Source organism: Mauremys reevesii, linkage group 1, assembly GCF_016161935.1.
Source record: "Mauremys reevesii isolate NIE-2019 linkage group 1, ASM1616193v1, whole genome shotgun sequence".
Lineage (NCBI taxonomy): Eukaryota > Metazoa > Chordata > Testudines > Geoemydidae > Mauremys > Mauremys reevesii.
The window spans coordinates 283,144,902-283,157,111 of NC_052623.1; the positions used below are offsets into that span (position 1 = coordinate 283,144,902).

Sequence of the window (12,210 nt, forward strand, 5' to 3'; positions counted from 1 at the left end):
TTAGGGGTTTGGAGAGGGTCCCATACGAGGAAAGATTAAAGAGGCTAGGACTCTTCAGCTTGGAAAAGAGAAGACTAAGGGGGGATATGACAGAAGTATATAAAATCATGAGTGATGTTGAGAAAGTGGATAAGGAAAAGTTATTTACTTATTCCCATAATACAAGAACTAGGGGTCACCAAATGAAATTAATAGGAAGCAGGTTTAAAACAAATAAAAGGAAGTTCTTCTTCACGCAGCGCACAGTCAACTTGTGGAACTCCTTGCCTGAGGAGGTTGTGAAGGCTAGGACTATAACAATGTTTAAAAGGGGACTGGATAAATTCACGGTGGCTAAGTCCATAAATGGCTATTAGCTAGGATGGGTAAGAATGGTGTCCCTAGCCTCTGTTCGTCAGAAGATGGAGATGGATGGCAGGAGAGAGATCACTTGATCATTGCCTGTTAGGTTCACTCCCTCTGGGGCACCTGGCATTGGCCACTGTCGGTAGACAGATACTGGGCTAGATGGACCTTTGGTCTGACCTGGTATGGCCGTTCTTATGTTCTTATGTGCCCCAGCCCTCTAATTTTTTTGTTGCCCTCTGCTGAACTCTCTCCTATTTGTCCACATTCTTTCTGTAGTGGAGGGCCCAAAACTGGACGCAATACTCCAGAAGTGGCCTCGCCGGTGCCGAATAGAGGGAAATAGTCACTCACTTTGATCTGGCTGGCAATGCTCCTTGCAGCCCAATGTGCTGTTAGCTTTCTTGTACATGCTTTAGCAACAATTTGTTAATATGACTGCTGAATGTAAGGTTTGATTGAAGAAACTAACCTAATAATTTATAAAGCCACAAGTATAACTTTAAAATATTTGTCTTGTGGATTGTCATCAAGACTGTCATTTGAAAATTGTTGTTTAAAATATGTAATGGTCAATTATAAATGTTGCATTATTGAACACTTCCTTTTTAATTGAAATTGTGGTGCTCTGAACATAGTTTTTTGAACTGTCAAAAATATTTTTTTATATTTTTAACAACATATTGGGCTTGCTATGCAAAAGAGATGAAAGTCATGAAAATTTAGCCCATATGATATGTTTAAGAAAAGGAAATTGTTATCTAGTCTTTCTTGCTTTACTCATATGAGTAGTCCCACTGGTGCTGTGCATTTGATCACTGTTTGGTATTAATTCAGGAAGTGGGACCACAATAATTCTCTAATCTGAAATTATAAAAAATGTGTAATATTTTTTCAGTCTTTTCTAATCCACCTGGATCTTACTAAATTAAGTACTTCTTGACACTGCTATTTATTACTTTGTTGTACTAGGCTTCAAGAAAAGCATGTAACTGAAGTGAAAAAACTGAAAGGTGAAGCAAATGAATTGAGAAACCTGTTATCGCAGATAGAGAATGAATTGCTGCAAGTAAAAACTGAATTAGCGGCCCAAAAAGAAGCAAATAATAGAGCGCCAACAACTACAATGAAAAACCTAGTGGAAAGGTTGAAGAACCAGTTAGCCTTAAAAGAGAAACAACAGAAAGTAAGTAATTTAAAATTATTTTATTATTTAGCATCTATCATGGAGACAAGAAGTTGATGTAAAACCAAATAACTATGAAAATTATGAATAGCAAACACTTCCACAATTTTTTTTCAGAAGTGCCACTAGTGAGTTTAAGAGATGGACAAAGAATACCTGAAAGATGCCCTTCTGTGGAGATTCATTAGGGCTGTATAGCCTGCTGTAGAAAAAGGACCAGAAAATTAATGAAATTTGATGTAGAATTTAACTTCTCTGTAATTTTTGGAGCCAGATTCACTGATATACTTCAGCTGCTTTATGCTACTCTGGTGATGCAAAACAGCCTTTAACTTAGTTTAAATGGCCAACTAAGCTGCATTTTTTGTGATTTTTGTTTTGCCAGAGTATTGCAAAGCAATCAGAGCATACCAGTGAATCTGGCTTATCATTGTAAATCATATGGAAACAGGCCAAAATATTATATGAATTGTGCTGTTAGTATGGAATACATATGGGTAATTTAACATAAAAGGTAGTAGCAATTTTTTAACTTTCATTTTCAGCAACTTGCTTACTTACAAACGAATTTGTTGATATTTTCAGGCTTTGAGTAAAGCACTTCTGGAGCTCCGAGCAGAAATGACTGCTAATGCTGAACAGCAGATTATTTCTGTAGCATCACAAAAAGAGGCATACATGAATGTTCAGCAGATTGTTGACAAACAAACAAAGGAGCTTACGGTAAGCACTAATTAACCTCCATATACTGTGTTCTACATTGTATTCTTATTTGAAAAGAGAACACACTGTTTATAATTTCATTTTGAGTATTATAATAATGAATGTTGTACTGTCATAAGGTTTGATACAACTCCCAGTGAAGTGAATGACAGTCTTTCTATTGACTTTATTGGGAGTTGGATTGGGCACATTGTGTACATTTGTTTTTAAATATTAAAACAAATAAACAAAATGTGTAAGTATGTACAGTGCCGCTAATTAGCCTACATCTTTTCTTCAGAATTTTAGAACTTACACATAAGAACACTTACACCAGGCTTAAACTTGGTATATAAAGGTTCAACCTAAGGCAGCTTTTTCTTAACACAGAAAATAAATTTGGTTTTGCCATTTAAGAAAAAAACACCCCAAACGTTGATTATTTTGGTTGTTTATTTTACTTATTTAAATTTAAACTTAAAAATGTTTTTCAAACTGACTTTTTGCTACTTAAACATATCAGCAGATTTATAGGAATTTACAAATGATCTTCTAAGTGATTATTTTAACACATTTTACTTTACAGATTACTTAAATATAGTTGACAATATATGAAATAACTGATTTGAGAAATGTCTGTGGAACCCAGGAAATATACCTCCTTAACCTCAATATGTTTTTGTTAGGTGGCAACCTTGACTAACACTTTTTTAAAATTTATTTTTATAGACTCATATAGAGGAATTAAATGAGCAACTTACAAAATTCAAAGATGCCCTTAAAGTAAGTAAAACTAGAGAGCGCTCTTTGTTAGATGAGATGGATGATTTAAACCAAGAACTTCAAAAAAAGCAAAAAGCCATTACTAAAGGGCTAAGAGAAAAAGAAGAAATGGAAAACGAAAACGAAGAACTGAAAAAGCGGATAAAAAGACTAACAAACAGCATTCAGGTGAGCTTAGTTTTTATTAGTGTAAAAATCTAGGGATTCAGTCAAATATTATCTAATGGATGTACTGTTTTTGGAAAACTGAGTATGATTAACAAGCAGAGGGACCAATACATGTTGAGGAGAATTTAGAGATTGGAGGCAGCAGACACCAGACAGTGTAGTGGGGGTGCCACCAAGCCATTGGCTGGCATCCTTTGCTGCAGATGTCAAATGTGGGTAAGATGCTGAAAGAGACTAACTCTCTGAGGTAAAGATGAATGAAAGACCCAGGAGATGGCTTGTAGAACTCACAGCTTGTAAGAAGACGGGGAGATTTAAATGATTGCAAACTGAGGGGACTCTCCTTTCATCTCACAGTAGGAGGTCAAGAAGATTCAAAGGTGAGCTGAAACCTAGGTGTATAGGCTGAAAAGGTCCAGCCCTAGATATTAGTTATATGGCACTGAGATAATTTAATACCATAATAGACACAAGTAAATGCTTTAATAAATGGAGATATACCTATCTCAGAACTGGAAGGGACCCTGAAAGGTCATCAAGTCCAGCCCCCTGCCTTCACTAGCAGGACCAAGTACCGATTTTGCCCCAGATCCCTAAGTAGCCTCCTCAAGGATTGAACTCACAACCTTGGGTTTAGCAGGCCAGTGCTCAAACCACTGAGCTATCCCTCCTGCCTTTGTGGTTTTCTGAGAGGGTTTAGCTTCAACCTCCAGTTACAGATAATTAAAAATTAACAAAGTTGCAGTCCACTTTAAATACGTCCCTTTGTTTCATTTTTGTATGTGCCCTGGTCAATCCACCACTTCAATTACATATTCCCTCCATGGCCATACTGTTTTTCTAGGAGCTGCCATTTTATTTACTCTCTTCTATCCTTCTCAATACAATTTATATGTAGTAGATCATTCTATGCTACTGGTAATGCAGTTCCCAGCAGTCTCCAGTTGGATTCCTCTCAGATATTTAAGCAGGAAGTACTGGTACTAGTTTATTTTTGCCAAATGAACGTGGTCTTAAAATGTTTTAAAACTCTCTGTATATTGTCTGTGCTCTGTAGAAAAATATTTCTAAGTAAAAGTGTTTTTTCTGTCTATGTATTAATTCTTTTTTCATTTCTAAATCTGCAAATAGAGATTTCACATACTATTAAATTCTCAGGTATGTGTCCTTTAAACCAAGTTGCGTGAACTCATCTGATTTGAAAGAGTCATAGTAATTTACAGAATTTAATACCTAACCCTTACTAAGTTTAAAACAGCAATAGTGTAAATATCTTTTTTGAGTCCATTACTCATGACCAAATATAAAGTAACAATCCAACACTTAAATAGTAGTTGTAATCTTTAAAGAGACACATTTTAACCTAAATTGTAATATTTATTCAAAGCACTTCCGTTGAAATGAATAAATCAGTCAATATTTAGTTTCTGTATTTATCCTAGTGGGGAAAAAGTAGGAAAGTATCTAAATGGTGATCATTAAGCTGTAAAGATAATCATAATTTTTCAGAGCAAAGCTGATGAACAAAAATTCATCGATGAACTTCAGAAAAAAATTAAAAAGCTTGAAAGTGAAGTTGAAAAGAATGAGGAGGTAGAAAAGAAAAGTGTAAAAGAAGACAAGGTATGTGACAAGGCATCATTTAATTTGTGGTATTGAAAGGGACACCATCAACTTGAAATCTACCCACTTTAAGAAAAACAACAAATCAGAAGTGGCTTCAGAAATTTCACCTGCTCCTGATTCCCCTTACCAATTTTTCTGATGTTATTTTATATTTTATTAATATTTTCCCTTCCCTTCTTGCTGAATATAAAATCTGTACAAAACATTTAGGAAACTGACTCAAATGTACAAGATAACACTGACTGACTACATATAAAGTATTGTCAAATTCATAAAGTAAAGAAACTGAAAAACATAATTTCTTTCAGTAGTAGCAACCGATGGTGTTTCTTGTAACTATAGCAGTTTAAAAACATTTTGAGATAAAAATGTGATTTTTTTTTTAAATGGATGGATGGATGGTGTCCCTTCAAAAAGATACATTTCCTAATTGATATCTCTGCAGCTGATTGATTCTGACTGGCGAAGGATGTATTTATTCAGTCTGTTGGGTTTTTTTCTGCTGTTATGGTAGCAGATTAAGTGTCTTGTCTTGGTACCTAGTAAAGCAGACTGGAGCAAAATACATGTTTTGTTCTCAAACTGCATTCAGTGGCATTTTATACATTCAAGATGATTTTAAGCAAGAGCTTACAATTCCCATTAGAGAAGTTTGAAGCACTGTACATAAATTGCTAGTGTTTGAGATGTATTTTTGTCTTGTACTATGGAGGGGTGAGTGTGTGTGTATTTGTGTGTGTGTATATATATGTATATATATATATATATATATAATTTGTTTTATTTTAGTTTCCATAGCAGTAATGTATTTGTAAATGTTCTACATATGTATGTATAGAATTAAAAATAACGAATACACTTAGACCCTGGTCCTGCAACTAAGTCCGTGCAGGTAGATCTCTACTTTCAAATGGAATCCCATTGAATTCAGTGAGGCTGTCTGTATATAGCTCCTTGTATCCATGTGGTGGCCCATTGACTTCAGTGGGAGTTTCTTCAGGATTAAGGGTGTGCCTATGCAGAGCTGAGATTTATGTATGTTATGTATTGGTTCTGCAGACTGAATCTTGGGTGTAAAACCACTTTGAGTTCTTACGTTTATTTCTCTTTTGCCAGCCTCATGGTAAGGAATGTTTTTAGTTCTTGAAATTACTTATACAGGTTTGTAGTGAGAGCATTATTAATCAGTGAAAGAATACATTTCCAACAAGTAATTGAAGTGGTTGATCCAAACTAATGCAAATTACACCTAACTTTTCAAGACATTTTATGCTATTTGATATTATTCAACATGACTTTCCGAATCAGTCTTAGTGCCGAATTCTGCAATGATATATGCACATCACCTGCACACGTTTCTGCAGGATTGGAACATCGGTCACAACTTTGAATTTTGCAGGAGGTAGGGGCTTTATCTTAAGGGAGCACTGTTGCAGTTGCTAAATAACCATGTTTTTATTAAGGACTCACACTCCCTGACTCCACAGTTAAGGTTGCAGGATTTTGTTTCTCATTATGAAATTTGATTCACTGAATCCAGTTCACTGATTTTTCAAAAGACATGCTCCAGGTAATCACTTTAATCTTTTTTGTGCTAGGACAGCTATCCACCAATTCTCAACGTTGCACAGCTGGGATCTCATGACCCAGATAAAATACTAAATCCTATTAAATGCTAGGAAAAATAATCTCTTCACCTCCCCACCCCCCCACATTTTCCTCTAAATCAGATCTCAATTCGTTTTTGTAGGTAATAGTAAAAGTTTAAAGTGGATGTGGAAAAGAAAGGAGAGGATCAACTAAGGGAGGCGAGGTACTCCAGGACAAAACAACTTCATTGCCACCTGTAAAAATAACATTAGCTTAGCTTTTTCAATAGCCATTTGTCATAAAGTCTGACCTTGTTTTCTGTTATAAAATCTGAATTGGGACTATTAAGTAGAAATTCATTTTTCTGTGATAGAAAGTGAGTTTAAAATCACCATTGGACCAGCAACTACGATACTGCAGGGGCATCTGAGCTCGTGGTGAGTTGGAGGAGGAAAGAGGGGTCTGCTGTATATATTATAATTAGCACAGAATAGCATCATGATCTTTTCTCCTATCTTCCGTTAACTTGTTTCAAAGTGGGAGAATATCTTGTGAAAGCATCCCTAACATTGGATTTCATAAAAATGTTTCAGTCCTTTTTTGTAAAGTCAATGTTTACTTTTACAGAACGATTCTCTGATAGCATTCAGATGTACCAGATTGTGCATCAGATTTCATAACACCCAGTATATGCACCGATCATCTAGTAATAATTGCTATATTTAAACCTCTATTTTTGTTTAAAATTTTGAAACGGGAACTTTTAATCAAATAGCGCTAAGCTGACTTGTTTCTTGTTCTGTGGTGTTAAACTAGACCAAAAGGAAATCTTACTTTGTTTTTTAATGTTTTACAGAGCTCTAGGGAAGAAATAGCTAGGTGGGAAGAGGGTAAAAAATGGCAAGCGAGGATGGAAGGGATGCGGAACAAACTAAAAGAAAAGGAGAAAGAAATGGACACTTTAACAAAACAGTTCAATACATTAAAGGAACTTTATTCCAAGTGAGTTGATTTTAATTAGACGTATTTCTAAACTGATGGAATAAAATAAAGGAAACTTGGTTTCTTGGTTACAAAAATATTGTAACAGTTTTATTATATTAACAAAACTAGATGCTTATAATTTACATTTAAGTTGAGACTACAGGGGACAACTTATTTTCAAGCAGCAAGCTGCCTGTATGTTTCTAGCTATTTTAGTATCCTGTTTTCTATAGGAGCTGATGGTATTTTATTAATTAAATTAGTTTTGCTCAAAGACTGTTTCTAAGTTCTCTATTAATAATTAGGGCTGTCAAGTGATTAAAAAAATTAATCGTGATTAATTGCACTGTTAATAATAGAATACCATTTATTTATTTTTTTGATGTTTTCTACATTTTTAAATATATTGATTTCAATTATATCATGGAATACAATGTGTACAGTGCTCACTTTATATTTATTTTTGATTATAAGTATTTGCACGGTAAAAAAAAAAGTGTTTTTCAATTCACCTAATACAAGTACTGTAGTGCAATCTCTTTATCATGAAAGTTGAACTTACAAATGTAGAACTACATTAAAAAAAAAAAACTGCTAGTGCCTGCAAGTCCACTCATTCCTATTTCTTGTTCAGTCATCACTCAGACAAAAAAGTTTGTTTACATTTGCAGGAGATAATGCTGCCTGCTTCTTGTTCACAGTGTCACCTGAAAGTGAAAACAAATGTTCTCATGGCACTGTTGTAGCTGGCGTCACAATATATTTACATGGCAAATGCACTAAGGATTCATACATCCCTATTCCAGGGGACATGTGTCCATGCTGATGACTGGTTCTGCCTGATAACGATCCAATGCAGTGCGGACCAACACATGTTCATTTTCATTATCTGAGTCAGATGCCACCAGCAGAAGGTTGATTTTCTTTTTTGGTGGTTTGAGTTCTGTAGTTTCCACATTGGAGTGTTGCTCTTTTAAGACTTCTGAAAGCATACTCCACACCTCGTCCCGCTCAGATTTTGGAATGCACGTCAGATTCTTAAACCTTGGGTCAAGTGCTGTAGCTATCTTTAGAAATCTCACATTGTTACCTTCTTTGCGTTTTGTGAAATCTGCAGTGAAAGTGTTGTTAAAATGAACAACATGTGCGGGTCATTATCTGAGACTGCTATAACATGAAATATATGGCAGAATGTGGGTAAAACAGACCAGAGGACATACAGTTCTCCCCCAAGGAGTTCAGTCACAAATTTAATTAACACATTATTTTTGTAATGAGCGTCATTGGCGTAAAAGCATGTCCTCTGGAATGGGGGCTGAAGCATGAAGGGGCACACAAATGTTTAGCATAGCTGGCACGTAAATACCTTGCAGTGCCAGCTACAAAAGTGCCATGCAAATGCCTGTTCTCACTTTATGGTGACATTGTAAATAAGAAGAGGGCAGCATTATCTCCTATAAATGAAAACAAAATGTGTGTCTTAGCGATTGGCTGAACAAGAAGCAGGACTGAGTGGACTTGTAGGCTCTGAAGTTTTACATTGTTTTGTTTTTGAGTGCAGTTATGTAACAAAAACATTTACATTTTTAAGTTGCACTTCCACGACAAAGAGTTTGCACTACAATACTTGTATGAGGTGAATTGAAAAATACTATTTCTTTTATCATTTTTACAGTGAAAATATTTGTAATAAAAATAATATACACTTTTTTATTTCAGTTACAACACAGAATACAATATATGAAAATGTAGAAAAACATCCAAGATATTTAATAAATTTCAGTTGGTATTCTACTGTTTAATTAAAACTGCAATTAATTGCTATTAATTTTTTAAATCACGATTAATGTTTTTGAGTTAATCGCATGAGTTAACTGTGATTAATCGGCAGCCCTATTAATAATTTGTTTTTAATCACAGTCAAAGAAGCACCAGCTGCAGGTGAGGACAGACTTTTCTTACCACTGTTTAGTTTCATCAGACTACTAGAATTAGCAGCTGTATTAGTCTGCAGTGTTGACACCTCCAGCATTGTGATGACCAAGACTTTTTCAGCAAAACTCAAGAAAAGATGTTTATTTCATTTAACCATGTTTTCAATGTAGTCATAGCAAAATTTTCACTGACCTAGAATTCAAGAGATGAAAAGGAACAAAAGAATAACAAGTTCCTTTCACTAGCTGTGCTTTGCTTGGGCTTTCCCTTTTTGTAAAGGGTACATAAATGTAAAATATCAATGAATGCTTAAGCAAAATCTGCAATTGATTTGTGAAATGTACAGTATTCACTCAGTGTTCTTTTATGAGAAACCAGAAAAAAATCTTTTATGAGAAACTAGAAAAATGTCTATTTATAAGGTAATTAATTTAAATCAAGAAAAGTTCATTGAGCAATTGGATTGCAGGTCTAGAGTCATTAGGATGAAATGCTGTTCACTTTTAGATGAAGCAGATTGGTAAACAAATGTACCAAAATTTTAGTAAAAACAAATTGAATGTTGCAGAGCTGATAAAGAGAAAATTGCTTTACAAAAGAAACTCAAGACCAGCGGTATTACTGTTGAGCATGTTGTGGGAGTGCGGGCGTCAGAGTCAGAGAAAGAGCTGGAAGAACTAAGAAAACGGAATATAGACTTAGAAAATGAAATTGCTCATATGAGGTAAGAGTTGTTCCAAAAGGAGAGACCCCATTTGAAAAGCTTACAATTTTTCCCCTTAAATACATTTTGGGTTTATTGTTCAAGGAATTAATTCACATAGATAGAAGCTGGCTCCCTGTACATAAAAGTGAAAACACAGTTGAGTCATTAGTTCAACTATAACACCTTAGCTCTGGGGTTTTTTTCTCTCAAGTTTTGGAAACGTGTTATCTTTTCAGAGTGTATGCATAATGCACCATTATTGGTAACAGAAATTTCATATAAACATCAAGAGAAAATAGACTCTTAGGATTTCTTAAGGCTGAATACTATGCCAAATTCAGAGTTCCTGGATCCTGGGGTTTATTTCATTCAGTTTATATAAATAAAATTGATTTAGTATAGCTACATTTATCTAACAAAAAATATTAAAAATCTTCAGTCTAGGAAACCAGCAGTCCATACTTGATTTACATTAAAGGATGCTTTCCTGTATTAATAACAAACATTCATTTGTTTATTTTTGATATAGAACACAACAAGCTCTCCCTCGAGATTCTGTGGTAGAAGAGTTACATTTAAAAAATCGATATTTGCAGGAAAAGCTTCATGCTTTGGAGAGACAGTTTTCAAGAGACACATTTTCAAGACCTTCAGTAAGCAAACACCTTTATGTTATTACCCAAATTGAAAACTGAATGCCTCTCCTACTCAAAGACATATTTATCATCCAGCTATTATTCTGTAGTATTTGGTCCATATTGTTTCAGGTTGCAATCATCCAATACAGCAGCTGAAAAAATGAACTTTTTTCTCCTTTTATTAACCTTATGGCAATAAAGTTTAGCATTTTTTTAATTCTAAGAACTAAAATGTATTACTGTTTTTCATAAACATTATGGGGTTAAAGGGAAGAAAGAGGTGCTTAGTGCTATAAGCACAGAGGACAGATACAGAAACTCCTCACTTAAAGTCGTCCCGGTTAACGTTGTTTCATTGATGATCAATTAGAGAACATGCTCGTTTAAAGTTGCGCAATGCTCCCTTATAACGTTGTTTGGGTGCTGCCTGCTTTGTCCACTGCTTGCAGGAAGAGCAGCCCGTTGCAGCTAGCTGATGGGGGCTTGGAACCAGGGTGGTCCAGCAGCCCCCCATTAGCTCCCCGCTCCCCTAAGTTCCCTGTGTGGCAGCCGCCCAGCAGGCTATCAATTGCCGGCAGTCCAGCTGTCCCTCCCCCTACTGCCATGTGCTGCTCCTGCCCTCTGCCTTGGAGCTGCTCCCCAGAGCCTCCTGCTTGCTGTGCGTGGGTGAGAGGGGGAAGAAGGGGGCTAATGTCAGGGTGTCCTCCTCCCCCCTGCTCCTGCCCCCCGCTTACCCCATCTCCACAGAGCAGAGGACACACAGGACAGGACTCAGGACAGAGGGAGCTTTCTGGCAGTAGCTGCTGTCTCAACTTGCTGATCTACTTAAATAGGCAATGTACTTAGAGTGGGGTCAGCATACATAAAGGGGCAATGCGCACTCTCTCACACACACAGGGTGTGTATCTCTGTCTGCCATGCTGTGTCCCCTCCCTCCGTTTGTGCTACCTTGTAGAGTGTGAGGCTATGTTAACAATGATGCTTTAACCCTTGAGGGCTCAGCCGAGTGCTAGATTTAGCAGTAAGGCATTCCCTGGGAAATATCCCACCCTCTTCCACCCTCTGACTTCACCACCTCAACCAAGCTTCACAACCATCATTGCTGTGTACAGTATTAAATAGTTTGTTTAAAACTTATACTGTGTGTGTGTGTGTGTGTGTGTGTAGTCTTTTGTCTAGTGAAAAAAATTTCCCTGGAACCTAATGTGTCTCTCCCCCTCCCCCACCCCCATTTACATTAATTCTTATTGGGAAATTGGATTCGCTTAACATCGTTTCGCTTAAAGTCACATTTTTCAGGAACATAAATACAACGTTAAGCGAGGAGTTACTGTACTCCCTACCTCAAAGGTCTTACAGTCTAAAAGACATATAAGGCAAGACACACTGGGACACCCAGAGGAAGGTGTCTTCTAACCCCTCCTACCCCCGCTTTCATTATTTATTGCCCAGCATTGGCTAGTGTTTGGAGCTTGTTTAGGAGGGATTTGCTTTTGAATAGAACAGGGAACCAGCACAATAAGATGGAGGACAGTGTAGGACACAAC

The 12,210-nt window shown here is 36.2% G+C and overlaps 1 protein-coding gene across 5 annotated transcripts in view; it reads left to right on the forward strand.

Moving 5' to 3' along the window:
- CEP290 (centrosomal protein 290) overlaps positions 1-12,210 on the forward strand; it is a 104,264-nt gene that overhangs the window by 74,456 nt on the left and 17,598 nt on the right. For all 5 annotated transcript variants that reach the window (XR_005587493.1, XM_039497086.1, XM_039497087.1 and 2 more), the window contains 7 exons: positions 1,318-1,531; positions 2,117-2,254; positions 2,963-3,184; positions 4,694-4,807; positions 7,257-7,402; positions 9,888-10,043; positions 10,555-10,678. Coding sequence is in view for 4 of the 5 variants with exons in the window: in XM_039497086.1 (XP_039353020.1) it covers positions 1,318-1,531; positions 2,117-2,254; positions 2,963-3,184; positions 4,694-4,807; positions 7,257-7,402; positions 9,888-10,043; positions 10,555-10,678 (1,114 nt within the window). In the remaining variant the exon portion in view is untranslated. The remainder of the gene's footprint in view (positions 1-1,317; positions 1,532-2,116; positions 2,255-2,962; positions 3,185-4,693; positions 4,808-7,256; positions 7,403-9,887; positions 10,044-10,554; positions 10,679-12,210) is intronic.